This window comes from Panicum virgatum, chromosome 8N, assembly GCF_016808335.1.
Source record: "Panicum virgatum strain AP13 chromosome 8N, P.virgatum_v5, whole genome shotgun sequence".
NCBI lineage: Eukaryota > Viridiplantae > Streptophyta > Magnoliopsida > Poales > Poaceae > Panicum > Panicum virgatum.
Window position 1 is genome coordinate 10522445 of NC_053152.1, and position 18272 is coordinate 10540716.

Here is an 18272-nt window from a genome sequence, read left to right on the forward strand (position 1 = left end):
ATACAACACACTGTTGTGACACAATATACAAACCCGTCATGAAACAACAATCACAAGCTGCGTATGGTATATGGATACGAATCTGGAGCAGCTTTTGAAGTTGCGCCTACTCAGTAGGGTAGGATGGCTGCATGGCGAGGCCACACATCCCACTCTTATCCGGAATACCCTTCTCCATTCTCAAGAACCCATTCTCACCCCATGTGGTGCCCCAGGAGTTCTTCATCAGCCAATATTTGGTGCCATCACTGGCTGTTCCGTAACCAATGGCTGCAATACCATGATCAAGGTCAGTGCCACAGGAACCAGACATGACACCACCGGAGTAGAATTGGAATGTCCTGTCACCACCATCTACTGCCACCGAGACTGGCTGGTTGGCTACCGCCTTCATGAGGGCAGCCTCATCATTAGCCGGCACATCCTCGTAGCCCTTGATGGTTGCAACATTCTTGTACCTCTTGCACTTGCCGTCTTGTGCTATGTAAGGATAGCTGGACTCATTGGCCAGGCCACCATTCTTGATGATGAACTTGAAGGCGTCATCCATCTCACCACCGTCGCAGCCCTGGGACTCACCATTGATATCACAGTCCACCAACTCTTGCTCAGAAAGTGAGAAGAGCTTGCCGGTGCTTATCTTGACAATACCCTCCATCGCAGCCACAGCCGAGAATGCCCAACAACAGCCTGCAATTAATTTTATTCCGAATTGAAAATGCTGTAAATACACTAATGTCATTCGTAAGATTTGCACATGAAAGTTTGATTTTCTAATGCAGTGAACTTACCACACTGGCCTTGGTTCTTTATGGGAGTAACGGCGCCCTTTGCCCTCCAATCAACAGTCATTGGAAGTGCATCGATGCTGACATTCTCATACCTGAATCCAGTAGGGCCTCTTGCCATGCTTGGATGGAAGCCCTTGTTAGTCTTGGTTGCCCTGAACTCATCATTGGTGAGGTCAGCAAACTGGTTGATGCCAAGCCAGAATTTGCGGTTGCTAGCCGCGTTGAACGACTCAATGAACTTGACGTTGGCCTTGAACACCTCAAACCGCTGAGCCTTCTCAACGTCGTTCATGTAAACACGGTTGTACTGGGCCATCCACCGCTCATGCTTCACCACCATGGCTGAGTCATCACTCAGCTCACGAGCTGCAAGGATGGCACTGAAAAAGCAGGCACAACCGAGGACAGCAAGAAGCAAAGCCTTAGGGGTGGCCATGATCAATCAGCTTTAACAAATAACTATAGTGCTGCTGCTTGAAGTTTGGTGACTGGGTATTGGACTGTATGGGTGCATTTATAGTTGATTTTGTGCATTTAAATAAGAGGTAACGGAGCTTATACAACATGCTTATTAGTTTAATTGGTGGTGTGCGTAGCCATCAAGTTCATCCTGAAGGTATAAAATTCTTGTACATGAGACGTATCCTTTGCTGCACAGCTGAGATAGATGATCATATACGTACACAAAAAGCTTTTAGTTCAAGGGAACTTTCTTGGGAGTTTCCACAAGATGTTTCGTACCAAATGGCAAACTTTATTGCAACCTAATATTAAATAGCCAAGCAAGTTATCCAGTGGAGTTTTTTTATAACATTCTGATAGCTTTATGGAGAGTCCAATGTGCTAGCAGTAGTTCATGTGGGACCAGGGTCGTATGCCGTAGGCCTCCTCCTGATACCGTATCAGGAATTCTTTATTTGGTGACGGCCTTCCTATGACAGTTCCTTGTTATGCCATTGACAAGCATTGTAAAAGATCTCGTTCAAGTACTAAATAAAATAATTGATCATTAATGAAATGTTTCACAACACTTTTTGCAACCTTCCGGAAACAATCCGTCATCTATTCTTTCGATGTGCTTATATGCCAAATTGTGGACGGTTGCACACATATAGTTTTTGGTACTTGTTGGCTCCAGCAATTGGCTCAATGACAACGCCATGAAGACCAGCGACAAGAGTTAATCGACGCCTGTCGAGTTCTCATGACATCCTTTCTACTGCTGCTCTCATCTTAAGGATGGTTATCTCCGTTTAGGATTGGTTTACATTGAACATTGTGTGCTCAAACTTTGTGGTTTCGTTGTGCTATGTGGTTGTTGGGTCTACGGTGTGTGCCGTGAGATGCAGCGGTCTGTAGCGACTAACCCTCTGCTTGGTAGCGGTTGGCTCGGTGTGGAACAATGTTGATCTCAGCGGCGCAGGTGCTAACAATGGCAATGTCTACAAGTTGTTTTTGGTCAATGGTGCTTGTGCTGCTTGGTGGTGGGCGCTGGGTTGGTGAGACCTTACCCTGCTCTGGAGTCGCCTCGTGTTCACTTTAATTGTTGAGGCACTAGGATTGAGCTCGCTATGGCGAAGTCGGAGCTGCTTCGTCTAGGGGACACGAAGCTATCGGCAACGATGACTCTCGGTAGGATCTCTCTTGGAATTTCGGCAGTTGCAGTGCGCTTGGTGTTGACTTTGCGGTAGTCGCTAAGGTTCGCTGTGTGAAATCGGAGCTGCTTTGTCTTTCTTGATAAAGCTTGGCAAGGACGATGTTAGGCGGTCACCACAGTTCATGTGGAGTTTTGGGCTTGTCGAGTGGTGGGTTTTTGCCGGTTTCCCTGTTAGTTAAACTGTACAATTGTGAGATTTTCAGGTCAAGTTTTCCTTATAAACCGGATCAATTCTATTCTTCTTTGAGTGAATTGCAGGAACTTCCTGCCCTTTTTCGAAGGTTCTTTGAGAAAAACCATGAAGATATGGTTATGATATTGATTCGATCGATTCCATGCCTCAGGTGTATTCAGTTGAAATTCTTGTTTCCTTCACAATGTATACAGATTCACCGGAACAGAATTCTTCAATATGAATTTAAACTCAAATACAAATAAACTTTGGAATGTTGGTGCAACCATGATGCTCTTGATGTCTGCGGATGTTATGATGCTAGTTTATTCTTGTTGTTGTGCTGTCACATGTCCAGAGAAAATATAAATTCTAGATCAAGACAACGAAGAGAATATATACTACAAAATTGACGATCAGCACCAACAGCCAAAAATAAAGCATGTAATCATAACAACTCTAGGTTAGATAAATATTTGGCTGCAAACTCAGCAATGTTCTTGTCTGAACTCCCTCCTTCCTGCATAGCCGCCTTGGCCTTGTCCATCCATTTTTCCACATTCCGCCTGTACTCGCCCTTCCTCTCACCATCCATCACCTCCCTGATGCACCTCTCCACCTCCCCCCTTGACAGGGCGCCCTTGTCATCCAAACGGATCCGCACACCAATTCCCCATGCACTCTCCACGTATTTTGCTATGGTCATCTGGTCTGCAGATTGCGGCATTGCCACTACTGGTACACCTGCAACAATCGCCTCCGTTGTAGAGTTCCATCCGCAGTGCGTCAAGAAACATCCTACATGTTTCAAGCAGGTGTGCAAAAATGTTAAGAGAGCCTTTACAGAGTTTCTTTTGATACTACCTGGCCAGGGGTAAAGAGAGCCTTTACAGAGTTTCTTTTGATACTGCCTGGCCAGGGGATCACTGATTAAATTCAATTATTTATTTATTATGGCAGTTTTGTAATTAACTTAATTAGTAGTATGATACTAATGATACATTCAACTGATACTATGATACTAGTGGAAAAAAAGTAGTATCATTAGATCAATCTAGACCGTTAAACGGAGTAAAATAAAAGGTCCACATTCATTTCAGGGTACAGAAAAAGTTGTCATGTTTCGTACCTGTGGCCTTATGTGCCAAGACTTCAAGCTGGGGGCACCAGGACACAATGAGGCCCTTCTCGCTGCACTTGTCGTGAAGATCACCGGGCAACTTTTGCGCCTCGTTGGGTCTCACGACCCAGAGGAAAGGCTTGCCGGAATTGCAGAGTCCATTGCCAAGCTCAGCCAGCTGCCCGGCGTCCAGGTTGAACACGGTCCCGTAAGAAGCAAGGACAACAGAGCGAGGGGTTTGCTTATCCAGCCATTCCATTGATGGTGCGCTGCTGCTAAAGAAGCTGACACCATAGGTCCTGTTGGACGGCAGGCGGCCGTCGCCGAGGTAGAACGACGGCAAGGTTGGGCCGATCGTCTTTGCCCGCCATGTCGCCTCCATGTACTCTGCCTCCTGCTCGATCAGTTAGCAGGTCAAAATTATATGAGATCGAGTTCAAAAGGATTAATGAAAAGCGCGCCGAACGTGATCGATTACTGTTGATGGTCATTCGCGCACCTGTGGCTCCAGGTCTCGGAATGAGTTGATGAACACGTCGGCGGCGTGCTCGATGCCCTCGAACTGCCCGATCGAGACCTTGAGGTACTGGGGGTAGAGCTCCGGCGCCACAACGAACGGCGGCAGGTCCTCCGCTCCGAGGTCCACGCTGGTCAGCCCGCGCCGCCGCAGCGCGCTCCCGTTCCTCATCGGCAGCGGCGCCCGCCCCGCCCACACCTCCCCGTAGACGAGGTCCACGGCGCACGCCTGCGACAGGAACGCCGCGGTCGGGACGCCGGCGGCGCTCGCTACGCGGCGCGCCCACGCCATGTGCGGGTCGTACACCACCACGGCGGCGGGGCGGCCCGCGCGCGCCTCGGCGTCGATGACCCGCGCCAGCGTCGCCGACCCCACCGCCTCCAGCCGGCGGCAGTACTCCACGGGGTCGGTGCCGGCCATGCCGCCATCGTCAAAGCCGTCGGAGATGGCGGCCACGGGGAAGGGCTCGCCGGCTGTCGGGGAAGTGGACAGCACGTACCGGGTGGTGACCAGCGTGGGACGGAGGCCGTGGTAGGCCAGGCGGCGCCCGAACTGGAGCATCGGATTCATGTGGCCCTGCGCCGGCAGCGGCACCAGGAGGACGTGGGCGCCGCCGCCACGCTGTTGGCTGCCGGAGCAGGGGGTCGCCGTGATGGTCGTTGCCGAGCTCGAGCTCTCCATCTTCCTCACTCTTGTATTTTCTGTGGTTGCTGTACTATCTTTGGGGAAGATAGCTTGCTGATCATTTATGGACTTGGAAGTTGCTGTAGTGATAAAGTGCTGCACTCCGATCCTCTACGTGGTCAGAAGAAGGTTCCTCCTGGCTTTTCGTCATGTATAGACTCTAGCTAGACTTTGGAGCAGAGTAGAAACTGACCGCAAGTGATTGAGTGACAGGCAAGTTTTGTTCCAGGAGAAAAACTATGAATTTCCTTGTGCAACATAATTCAGAACTTTGATGCAGATTCTTTGGCTCTACTCTCTCCATCCAACAAGAATAATCGAAGCGCGCCGGCGGCACCCCGCAGCCAGAGTTCGAGCCCCAGTCAGCGCACTCTTGGCGGAGTTTTCGAGAATTTTCCCGTGCGGGATAAAAAAATCTCCCTCTCCGTGCTCAACCCGCAAGGGTCATGGCCCAAGTGGGCATGGGCCATGGTTCGGGGGATTTTCTCGATCGGGCGCCGAAAGGCTTCCTCTTAATGAAGAACGGGTGTGAGCTGTTTCCCCCTCCCGGCCAAGTTTTTTCTTTAGCTTTTTTTTGGCTTGTTCTTGTCGTAGATGCGGGGACTATTGCAGCGCCACGGATGAAAATGGACGAGAATGGACGAAAAAGATCCTCAGGGTTTGTTTGGAAGAATAGTATTTTTTTCACCTATAAACAGCTTCTAGGTGTACTTTGTAGTGCAAAAAAACCTTGTAATTAATGTCCTTGTGTAAATGTTGTTTGGTTACTACTATGCGATGGTTCATTCAACTGAGTCAAAAAGAAAAAAAATAAATGAAACAAATATAAGAAAGCTAACAAGCTGCAGCAGCGGAAGATCAGGAGCATTATTACCTCAAAAATTAGTCCCAGAGCAAGGTTGATGAATGCTGCGAGCGCTTCGGATTAAATCAAAATTGAACCCCAAATTGGATGTCATGACCCAAACTTGATAATCATAATTAACATTTAATAACAGCATCATGAACATCATTAAAGCATATTGAGGCATCATGTGCATATGTTTGCATAAGTTTGTTTAATTATTTTGCCTTGTGTGAATGAATGCTTGTGTAGGAAGTTCTAGTTTTGTTATGCAACTGTACGGTGAAAAATTGTATTCAAATACTAGACCAAAATTTATGATTTTGCAACATTTTTGCATAATGTTTCTACAACTAACCCGAGCACAAAATTCTTGGAAAGTTTAAAAGTTGTTGTGTTGTTTATTTTACTGTGAGCAATAATCGCTGTGTTCGCTTGGCTTGTCAGCCAGCCAGTCAGCAGTACTATTCTCTCATAACAAATCAGCATCAGCCATCAGTCACAACCAAGCGAACACAGCGAATAGCTTTTTGAGTGTTTTTTATTGCAATGTGATCTAGGTGCCTTTGTCTTGCTCCAGTTTTATTTTGGTAATTTTTGGAGCCCGGGAAGCCTTTGTTTCCAAATTTTGAATTACAATCAGTGTTTCACCTATTCCCTTCCACCTTGGGCCCACATGTCAGCCCCCATCTCCTGTCTCTCTGCACCTCCTCACACGCTGTTGGTGGGCTGTGGGGGCGGCAGCCGGTGGCTGGGCCGGCTGGTCTGCGGCTCAACCTGTTAATGGGCCAACAACCGAAATCAAGCCCACCTTAAACTAATGCAATGGTGCATTCAACACCAACCAATTTCAACCCACTAATATGTTTCTCCAGCTGAACCAATCCAAACCGGAGCAAAAAGCAACCCAACCCAAACCAAACCATATGGCAAAACTAAAGTTGCTAACGGTTTGAACCCAATAGACCTAAATTGGTTGCACACTAGGCCTAGGCTGGAGTTGGGGCCGTTCGGCGCCTTCGCGCTGGCCTAGCTCGGGCATGCGGTAGGCCGCCGAGTGTTGGGTGACGAGGGGAATTACGCAAAGAAAATTCAGAAGTTTTTGAAAAATAGTTGGAAAATAAAAAAATTCACAATATGCTATGAAATTTCATAAATTTAAATATCAAAATTCCCCAAAAATATATATAGTCATAAAAATGCATATTGTCACAGTAGCTGTAGACATCTCTTTCTAGGCATTTCTATCAACCATATAATGATTACTATCACAAGTTAATTCAAGTCACTAAATTTTTCAATAAACCAAAGGGAAAAAACACTAAATCAGTGTAAATAATACATAAAATATTTCACTACAAGTGAGTATGCTCCAGTGTTTAAGAGCGGCAACTAAAATAATCCAAATTTAGAGAGATCAGTCAACGTAACTCCCATCGTACTAACTCCCATAAGTCAACGTACAAATAATTTCCCAGTCAGCTAGACATTTCAACAACTCCTCTTCAATTGCATAGCCCGAGTGAGGATATTCTAGTTCTTTGAACCATATGATTTTTTTCTTAATCCTGAACTCTGCATCAATGTAGTGAGCGGTCACTACCATGTATCCTAAGTTCTGTGACAATGTCCAAATATCCGATGTCAAGCAAACATGAGAATCCAAATTCCGGAGTTCAACTTGAAGCTCTCTTTTCATCTCTAGATACTTCTTCAAGCAATCATTACGGATTGTTTGACGATCCCTAACTTTAAAAGTTGGTTGCAAGGTCTTGATCCATGAATGGACGTAAGGGTATTCAAACTTTAGAAAAGGAATTTCAGCATGAATAATGTACTTAATCATCTCTCTATGACAAATTTGGGGGTCAAATACAAAAAGGTTATGCTGAGGGTTGCTTACTGAGAGCGGCTTTGAATTTTTTTGTCTGATAGGAGTACTAATTGCTGGGCAAGCAATAGCAATGTGACCTCTTAGACTACTAGTTCCAGACTTAGTGTTCAAGTGTATTCCGCAGTACTTGCAAACAGCCTTCAGATCACCATCCACATCGACTAAGTTCTTCTCATAGTGTTCCCAAACACTAGACCTAGTACGACGTGGTGTTTGGGACGTGGATAACTCCATAGAATCATGACTTATTGAACTACCAGAAGCGGTGGATGACATGTTTACCTACCTACCTAATAATAAAATATTATTGTCACCAAAATGAAAACTGTGCACAAATATATGAAAGCTACTCCTAGAGAAATACTTAGAAATATGCAAGAATAAAATAACTCATACTAAAAATTGCAAACAAGAATAATATTGAAAGTAGGGCATTGTATAATATTGCAAACATCCTCGGTTCTGCCATGTCATCATCTATTAGGCGTATGATGATGGACAATGTTTTCTTTTTGCCATAAACATCAGATTTAACATGCTGAACTGTACATTACTGCTTGGCAACCATTGTGTGCCTTCCATCGGTCCCTTTGTTATTAAGCCCTCGTTTAGATGCATGCAGTAAACTTTTTGAAAGAGAATCTTTTTACATTTAAAGTATTAAACATAGACTAATCACAGAACTCGTCTATAAACTACGAGACAAATTTATTAAGACTAATTAATATATCATTAGTACATGGCTACTGTATCAGTTACTGTAGTACTTTAGTGTCTAATCATGGCCTAATTAGGCTCATTAGATCCGTCTCGTAATTTACAAGTAAACTATGCAATTGGTTTTTTATTTCGTCTAGATTTAATACTCCATGCATGTAAGATTCTCATTCGATGTGATAGTTTTGAAATTTTAAATTTTATGTCTAAACAAGGGGTAAGTCAAAAGAACAAGAGAAGCTTGATAAGATCAGTAGTTCTTGCAACATGATAGGGTTGTTAACTTGTTCCAAAAGTTTGTCAGTTCATTAACCATGACAAAAATACTATTCCCCTACAGAGGCACAATTTATGGCTAGATTTCATAGAATTTCTGGCCAGCGGGTACACGCTTCTATTGTTGGTATTAACAGACATTTTGTGCGCTATTAATATTCAATAGCCACGCCGAATTGCTGATCACATTCATACTGATGTGTAGTACTTGTATAAGGTCTCTTGGACCATTCCGAATTTCCCTGTTCAATATTACTAGTCTTGCTTGGACACATTTGTTCATGCAGCGAAATTTCAAATCTTACTGCTATGCTCATCAGAAAACTATTTGTTCGACAAATATTACTGCCATAAACTGTGGTGCTTACTGCTTATTACTAATGTGAAGTGTGCTTCTGTCAGATATATGCAAGGTCCTGAAAGCAGCCTATGATGTTTGACATATTTCGTTGCAGAAACATGAAGATGGGCGTGAAATGCAATGTGGACATGACAGGATGACTTGACTGAGACTGACCCACCACCATGCCATGAGAATTGAGAAGCACACTTACTGCTTAGGTTTAAATTTCACTGATTGATGCAGGTCAACAAGATTAATTCAGGTCAGATATGAGGTCAAGATTACCCATGCTTCAGATTGCAACTTTCAGTTAATGTGCTCGTTGATGCTGGGCTACAGAGCATCCAATTTTCTTGGAGGAAGGATCACTTCAGTTGGTTGGAAAACAGCAAATTGGGCGGCTCCTGATCAAGAAAAGGACCTTGCGATTGTGCCATACCAACGCATGAAGTTATGCATTTTGAATCCGCACTAATGGCTTGAAACCTCAGTACTCGACCTAGAAAAGGAGTGATTTAAGGCCGCATGTTCAAGCTTTGTTGCGGAACAGAATCACATTTTTCAGCAGCCGCCATGGATGAAGCATTGCAACCTGGTGGCGGTGCGGCTGATCGACCCCGCGTCGGCGCGGGCTTCGTCGCAGCCGCCGGCGCCGCTTGGTGTCGATCCCCTGCAGCCGCCGGGAGCGGAGACGGGCACGGAGTATCGATCCCCTGTAGCTTGGTGTCGATCCCCTGCAGCCGCAGGGAACGGAGACAGCCACGGAGGGAGCGGGCGCCGGTGCCGCTCTTGCCTCCGCCGCCAAGGGCGAGGGCAACCAGACCGGACCAGACTAACCCATTCTAATCCTAAACCCAAACCGAACCAGCCCAATAGCATTTCAGCCCGAACCGTAACGGCCCAAAAGAAGAAACCGAACTGTACACACCGGATTTGACCCAAACCGTTATCAGATTGATCTGCGGCTAGTCGGGGCGCCACACCCCATCAACCTCCTCCTCGCCTTTAAAGTGTCAGCCTCCCTTTTGCCCCCAAACCCTAGCCCCATTTCTTGCTCCTCCATTGCCGCCGCCCCCAAGCTTCCTCCGGTGAGCGCTACTCCAATTTCTAGTGGCTGCAACTCCTCCTCTCTTCCCTCCTCTGACCTGTGCGCTCACCCGGCCTATTCCCCTCCTGCAGAGCCTCCCCATCATCGGCATCATCGGCCTCTGCCAACCGCTGTCGTTGCTTGTCGGGCTGCCTCCTCACCGCCGCTCCCTACCCGTCCGAGCTGCTGTGATCAGCTTCGCCTTGCCTTGGACCACACCCTATGTGCGCTCGCCAGCTTCCCCGGCCACATTTCCCGCTGGCCGCTGCACCAGGCCGCGGCAGCGTCGCGCCGAGGGTGTGCGTGCCGCGCCCTAGCCGTGGGCCAAGGCAGGTGGTTCGCCTTGACAAGGCCTAGGGGAGCCGCCTGGCCGTTGGGCCCACCTATTGGCGGTTTGGGTGGTGTCTGTTGTGGGGTTCTAGTAGTTTTGAACATTAATGTGGGTAGTTTGTAAATCTGAGATCTCGTAAAATGCATGTAAAATTGTACAAATATCTGGAAATACTAAATTTGTTTTGTTAGATTCCTGAGATTTTGATGTACACCGTAAAAATATTGTGTTGCATGCAAAAATTAAAATGAATTAGTTATTCTTTATTTTATTTAAAATTGATTTAAATACTTGCTAAATTCTCTGCTGCTATAAAAATGGCAAACTTAATTTGATAGGTTTCTAGCTAATAGATCCATCAAATGGTGCAACTGATTTAAACTGATTTCTTGCCAGCTGCCTGAAAGCTTGTTTATTTCATAACTTATTTATAAAAAAATAGTAAAACTACTTCTGTTAGCTTTGGTTTCATATCTAGTCTCTATAATAGCTTTCTAAGAAATTTTAAAATTACTGTGCATGTCTTCATATTCTAAGAAACCGTTCGTCTTCTCTCTACGCTACCTCATCATCGACTTGCACAGCGACGAATCGTCACTGCAGCAACATCAACTCCACAGTGAGTCCAGGTCACATCTAAAGTTGCATCTAATTTTAATTGTGTTTGTCTATCTGTTGCTAGGACTAGTACGCATTATGTAATTAATTGTTTATGAAATATGCCTCAAACTAAAATCTAATAATAGAATAATGTGCATATTTCCAACAGTTCTTACATCAAAATTAGAAGGGAATTCATACAAAGTACGGTTGGTTTCAAGTCCATGCAATTGTAGAATGGCTTTGTTGCTGGCTGGTAGGATGCGTGCGGGCTTGCCTCCGAACCCGTAAGTAGATCATTTTATTGCAGGTCCTTTTATTGAATACGCAAAAAATTTGCGCATCTTTATAATTAGGGTAGAAGAAAGTAACCATACAAACAAAGCGGTTATTGAAAGCGCTCTAGAAGGTCAGCAAGAATAGCCGGAGCTGCTGGACCATCCTAGCATACAACAAATTCAGGATTCAATATTACACAAGATGTACCATCAAAGCATGTGCAACGGAGCAATCTAAAAGGATGCTTTGCCTCTTAGCTGCTGCCTTTTTTTGCAGATTCTAGTGGTTTCATAAAAAAAAACGCAAAATCAAAAATGACCACACGGGTTCACGGACGACCTCACTTGCCTCCCTTGCGGGTTCACGAGTCGTGATGGGTACCACCGATTAGATCGCAGCCAACGATGGGATCGCTGCCACTGCCTTAGGTTGGCTGCTAGCTAAGCTTATCGTTGCCAGATTGGTAGATTGGTGGAGGTCCTTATAGAGCATCTTCAAGAATTTTTTCAAATCACACTTACTAAATTCTATTTAGCTTGCCATTTAGCCATCTAAAGGATAGGAAATACATCAGACTAGGTAAATTCTAACTCTCCATGCCCTCCTTCCCCGTCGCCATAGTTGTTGCGGGAGATCCGCTCCGACGAGCATGGCCTCTGCCTCATCCTGCTCATCCTCAACTCCACTCACGCACGTTGTGCCTTCTCGCAGCGGCCGGCCGCCGCTACTCCACGGCCAGCCTCATCGGCTGCAGGAGGCTAGGAGGCGGCGGTGGGAGCCGAGGCGCAGCGGGGTGGGGCGGGGAGAGAGGCCGGGTTGCACCTCCTCGCGAGGGGAGGTGGAGACCACCAGCGGCGAGGTGCGCGAGGTGGCTGACGGCCGGAGGGGGCGGAGGCGGCCGACGATGCGAGTGGATGGCAACGAAGTAGTGCATGGCAGAGCAGCGGCACAACAACAGTGTGGAGCAAGCAAGAGGCGCCGACCTGTGCCGGTTCCTACGCCGACCTCTGCTCGTTCCTGCGACTCACAGGCGCCGGTGCGAACCTATCCCTTTCCCGGTTCTTCCTCACCTCAGCGCTGGAGATAAGGGAGTTGGCTGCGGCGATGCAGGGAGCGGAGGGGCGGGAGCGGTGCAGGGGCAGCGAGCTAGGGAGCGGAGCGGTGGGAGGGAGCGCAGGGCCCGCGAAGAGGGATGGCGAGCCACGCTTGCTCGACAAAGAAAGCGAGCGGAGGGGGGATTTGTTTAGTGAGATAGTGTGAGGAGGAAAAAGAGAGTCTGTTGAGTCCAATTTTGAGCTCAATTTTGCTATATTTACCTAGTCAACCAGTTTTACTGAGGCTGTTGGATCGGAGATGCTCTTATGGAGTTTGTTGTTTATTTTCTTTTGTTAGACTTTTACCGGTTAGCCGCTCGATCTGTTTTCCTTTCTTATTAATGTATATACGTAGTTGGCATGAACCCATGCTAGTTCGTTAGAAAATAAAATATATAGTCCTCAACTCAAACTAAGGTGGAATTTTTATTTGCGCCTGTAAGTACATTATAGGTTTGGTATTTAGTACCAATTTTTTTCTAAAAAAACGGACTTCCAAATAGCCCCTTTACTGTTTTAATTTTTTGTTCTAATTTATGGCAAGGATTGGAACAGCAGCGGGAGGAACCAAGAATGGCGACTGACACGAATATCCAGTCTGCGAAAACGGGCTAACCGTCTGAAAAACCTGCATTTCTGAAATTTGAACGACGTCCAACTCTTTATTTGTACTGTTTCGATTAATTATTACTGTAGATTAGACTCCCCAGATCGAGCAACCCAATGATTAATCCACCAAGGGGTCACGTGCACCCATTATCAAAATAAAGCTACCAAATTCCAACTTGTCTTGCTGTTCGCAGCTCGGCTGATAGTCCGCCGGCAGGACTCGTCTACTAGTCGTCTTCTACCCTCCCCTCCTTGACTCCAAAGTGGAAGACTAAGCATAGCTTGCGCGCCACTCCACTCGGCCATCTACTCATAGAGATGAAAGCGGGATGAGAAAATCCCGTCTCGACCGGAAACGGAAAAAAATCAGGAAAATCCGACAGAAACAGAAGCGGAAGCAGTTGGTGGCGTTTCCTGACGGTATTCACGATTACTGTATTTGATCGAGAAAATTCGCGTAGGTATTCTTGTTTTTTTAACACGAAAACCTCATATTCAGCCTACATCTGCATTCAGCCCAATCTGGCAGCCCGTCACACACACCCACTAGCAGCCGCCCCAGAAAATCAGTCCCCCATCCGCTTCCTCTTCTAACCCTGGCTCCCCTCCTCTGCATTCCGCAGTGGCCGGCACAAGCTGCTCCGTCCCCTTCCGTCGCGTGCTGCTCCCGTCCACTCTGCCCTGGATGGGATCTCTGCATCTCGGAAAGGCGTGTAGGGAGAAGGATGCACATGCTGTGTGTGATGTACTGCTGTGTTGATGTGTCATGAGCATGTCGCGTATGCGTGTCGTGATTAAGGTTTTTTTCCCCGACCGGTTGACCCAAACTGCCGGCCTCCGGTTCCGGTCTACCGGACCGGTTGGACCGGTAACCGGTTTATACCGGTCAAACGCAAATTCGAATTCAAATTTCCCCGTTGAAACGGTTCTAATCGGTATACCGGCAACTTGGACGGTCCGGTTAATAATCGGCATAACGGCCGATTATTCCGGTTTACCGGCCGGTTTGGCCGGTATATCGGTGGTTTCGAGCAGTTTTCCAACGCTTAAAAAATGGATCCCTAGTGTGAAATAAAAGGAAATTTCGATATTAGCTATGCACGTTTTAATGTAAATGATCTTACCAAAGCAATAATTTATAATCATGCATACAAATACAATAGTAATAAAGCGTGCATACAAATACGGAGTCATACACATATACACATGAAATGAAAGTTCAACGTAGGAATGGGAAGACCCCCATTTGGGACGCGGTTTGGTATTCGGCGGTGGACATCAAAGCGATACCTCGCACTCTAAGCAGCTCAGCCTTGTAGTGTTGCAAGTTTGGCCCGTCCACGTCGATGTTGTCTGCCATTCCTGAACTAACATAGTATAAAAATGGGGGTCTTCCCATTCGTACACCCATCTCGTCGGTGGCTGCATGCTGATGTCAGAAATGGGGTAGTGAAAAGATTGCCTGGAATCGCTGTAGGAGGAAGAAGAGTGCTGTGGACTGTCATAGTTCGTCGGTCCACCTGTTCTCCTCTGCGAGTGCGGTACTCCATGGTCGGTGTCCTGAGTAGCATGTGTGAACTGAGTCTCCCCTGCAATCAACCAAATTTCATAATTAGTAGTGAATACTCATGGTCAGAAATATGTGTCTATTTATATATGCAATGTATACATGTGAAACGAACACCACCACTACCAGTAGCAGCATGAGCACCACTACCACCACCTCCAGCATCAGGATCAGCACCGTCACCATCATCACCTTCATCGGCCGAGCTGCTATCCGCGGACTCCTGATACGGAGGACTACGCTCACCTTCGCCATCATCAGTCTCGGTGTCGCTGCTAACTGGTTTTGCTGTTTCTTTGCCTTTTCGACGCTTCGGGTCACCCTTCTTAGGCCCCTTCTGCAACTTTCTCTTTCCTAGGTGAGTGTCACCTATATTTTGACGTGCCCAATTGCTGATGGAATCATTCCCCGTAGCCTCACGTAGATCTGACACGTTTATTTGATCTCTGACAATATGGGACGGGAGAGGGATGTCGCCGTCATCATCATCCTCGTCCAGAACTGGAGCCCGGTTAGATCTACCATATTCCATCCATTCCCGCACCGGATTTTTCTCATCATAGAAAGAAAGATGGGCTAGCTGGTCAATGAAATCACCTTCTTCACGCATCAGTGGGCCGGAGACCTCCTCAAGTCAGAGACGAAGGTTGTACTTGACATAGACAAGCTTATTAAGTTTCTTGTGAGACAACCGATTGCGAACCTTTGTATGCAGCAAGGCAAAAGTACTCCAGTTCCGCTCGCATCCACTGGACGAACAACATTGTGAAACAAGCCTCATAGCAAGGTACTGCAGTTTTGGAGTACTTGATCCGAACATCATCCACCAGGACGCTGCATGTGCAACCGAGTATGTAAGCAATATATTCGAATAGAGAAAACAACAATTTCATATGGAATAACTCTTACATGGGGATGTCTTTGGGTCCATCGCCATCCGCATTGCCATTTCACTGCTATACTCGCCAACTTTCTGCCGAAACACGTCAAACTCCTGCAATGCCTGGACGGCGCTCTGGAGATCCGTCATGCGCTGAAATGTATCTTTGAGTCCACAAAACATTTGTTGAGTTGGATCCATCGTATATGCATACCTCGGATTTAGGACAGCAGCTGCAAAATATAAGTCACTTCAAATAAGCATTATGTCAATAGAGTTTAAAAATAGACGACTCGTGTGTGGTTACCTGGACCCACATACGTGCCTATGAACACGTCACCCAACCTCTCGTCTACCACCTCAATATACTCTTTCAGTGTGGAAACATTTGTTCCAAAGAAAGACTGCAACTCCTGTTTCATAGTCTGGTATGCCATCACGACTTCGCACATGTTCGGCTTCTTGTCCTGATCAGCGAAGCGAAGGAACTTGTATATTGGTTGAACCGTGTCGATGATATATTTCATTGCATCCCACCACTCCATACTTGAAAAACTTGCATGAGTATATCTACCTTCTTCGGTATTCGCACATTTGCTGTGTTGGAACTCAGTAGATGCCATCCACTGCATGAAACGATCACGTTTCCGATAGATGCTCTCTAGGAACATGTAGTTGGTTCCAAATCGAGTGGCATTCCACTTGACCAACTCACCACCAATTGCGTTCCTCATCATTGTATTCAACTGACCATGATTGTGTAACCAATTTGAAATTCGCTTACACTGCTTGATGATAACACCATGTTCAGGCCTTCGAGCTATATCCTTCAACATCAAATTGACGGTGTGTGCTAGACAAGGTGTCCAAGCTATGTGGTCTTACACGTCACTTAGTAGTTCCTTGCATGCTTTTTTGTAGTTCGAGCCGTTGTCGGTGACTACGTGCACGACATTCTCCGGTCCAATCTCTTCCACCACCTTTCGAATCTCCTGCAATGGAAGACAGATTGTTTAGTAACATGACATAACATACACAATGTGAATGGAACATATTTAGGGACTACCTTGAACAAATATGCAGCATCTTGAGTTCTTCCAGTCGCATCAATAGACTTATGGAACCATATGACCCCATTGCAATATATCAAAAAGTTGATAACACTCATCCTCGTCGGACCAGTCCTTGAATCACACATCAACGTGATGCTAAATAAGGGCCAGTCTTTCTGAAACTTTATGTACCTCGTCTTCAAGTCTTGTTCATTCTGATCAAGGTACTTGCCATCAATATCCCGTCCAGTGGGTGATGCGATACCTTCACCTGTAACAATATAAAAATCATGAGATACAAGAATGTAAGCTCATAGGTATCATTGCAATGAAAGAAAACTTACCCCACTTCTGTGTCTCCCTGACCGCGCTGATAACGTATGGACTGTCAGCCTGTCTTCTAGGTACTCCTGCAATATGGAAAAACTTTGACCAAGCTTTACCAATAGCTTCCTTTGCGTTCTTACCCTTCTGCGTCCAGGAGCCTGTATCAATCCTTGGTTGCGTCATTCCTCTTCTCCCACCAGCTGCCAAGTTATAGTCCTCCACCACAGGACTCTCCCTCTGCGAAGTGGACCTTCGAAACATCCTCTGCATAACATTCCCCCTCGTCGAACCACTACCCCCTCCACGCTCATATGCACCTCCTCTCTGTTCAACCCCCCGTCGGAACTCTGCTTCCGCTCTCGATAGATCCATGGCACGTTGCACCTGAGCCTCCTCATCTTCTTCATCACCGGGATAGTTTCCCTCCGCTGCAGCCTTCTCCCGTCTCAACCTCTCTCGGGCCCGGTCAGCAGTTGCCTTCTTTGCCCTATCCAACTCACGCTGAAAGAAGTCCCGCACATCAGGTGGCACATTCCTGCAATGGACCACCTCCGCCCCGCGGTGAGCTAAATGTTGCTTCAATCTTGTTGCACCACCTCCTCCTTTCTGCGTACGACAATAGTTGCATCGCCATCTGGGATAAAGATTTTCACCATGTTGCCATACAACATCTCTATCTCTCCCAGACATTTTCTACCTGCATAAATGGACAACAAAAACATCTCAATCAGATAAATAGAATCCTAAATCCTACACCTAAATTTTACCTAAATCCTAAATTAGTACACTTAAATCCTACCTAAAACCTATAACTTTTCAGCCATACACCGAAATGTAACCTAAATCCTAAAACAAATCATCTAATATTCTAAATCATACACCTAAATATGCCCTAACCAAGCATTCTACTCAAATATTTTGAGCTCTTACCTTCTCTCCCGGTCGGGTCGGTAACCGGCGACACCGACCGGTAAACCGCTCCGCCCGGCCGGTAAGCTGGCCATGCGCACTGGTATGCGCCGGATCCGGGGGGGGGGGGGGGGGGGCGCCGGTAAGCCGGCCAAACCGGGCGCGGAGCACGGCTAACTGGTCGCCGGCGCCGGTCGCCTCCTGGGGGATGGTGGGGTGGCGGACAGATAGCGGCTTCGGGCGGATAGGGACCGAATGTGGTGCGCGACCCCCCCCCCCCCGATGACACCGAACCCTATCTAAGCATACAGACCACAATGGGCCTTCGTGTTTTTTCTTTTTCTTTTTTGAATTTACTTCAAAATTCCTCAAACTAGTCTAAATGAACGAATTTTTGAGAATGTTTTACATCATTAGATTCTTTGCACCGTGTAGTATTTTTAGGAATTTTCTGGGATTTTTTCATTTTTTTGAATTCAAATTTGAATTTTGAATTATAGCCGGTTTGATACCGGCCGGTTC

At 46.5% G+C, this 18272-nt stretch overlaps 3 protein-coding genes across 3 annotated transcripts; all 3 read right to left on the reverse strand.

The window, feature by feature from the left end:
* Window positions 1-106: 106 nt before the first annotated feature.
* On the reverse strand, window positions 107-1227 carry LOC120686681 (senescence-specific cysteine protease SAG39-like). The gene is made up of 2 exons (XM_039968892.1): window positions 792-1227; window positions 107-690 (listed from the first exon to the last, which is right to left on the reverse strand). Exons 1-2 carry the CDS (start codon window positions 1225-1227, stop codon window positions 107-109), a joined length of 1020 nt encoding a protein of 339 aa, XP_039824826.1.
* Window positions 1228-2836: 1609 nt separating this feature from the next.
* On the reverse strand, window positions 2837-5269 carry LOC120686208 (UDP-glucosyltransferase UGT13248-like). The gene is made up of 3 exons (XM_039968385.1): window positions 4240-5269; window positions 3750-4134; window positions 2837-3418 (listed from the first exon to the last, which is right to left on the reverse strand). Exons 1-3 carry the CDS (start codon window positions 4936-4938, stop codon window positions 3069-3071), a joined length of 1434 nt encoding a protein of 477 aa, XP_039824319.1. The 5' UTR covers window positions 4939-5269; the 3' UTR covers window positions 2837-3068.
* Window positions 5270-14893: 9624 nt separating this feature from the next.
* LOC120685920 lies at window positions 14894-16337 on the reverse strand. Its single transcript, XM_039968057.1, has 3 exons — window positions 15770-16337; window positions 15492-15695; window positions 14894-15416 (listed from the first exon to the last, which is right to left on the reverse strand). Exons 1-3 carry the CDS (start codon window positions 16296-16298, stop codon window positions 15217-15219), a joined length of 933 nt encoding a protein of 310 aa, XP_039823991.1. The 5' UTR covers window positions 16299-16337; the 3' UTR covers window positions 14894-15216.
* Window positions 16338-18272: the final 1935 nt, after the last annotated feature.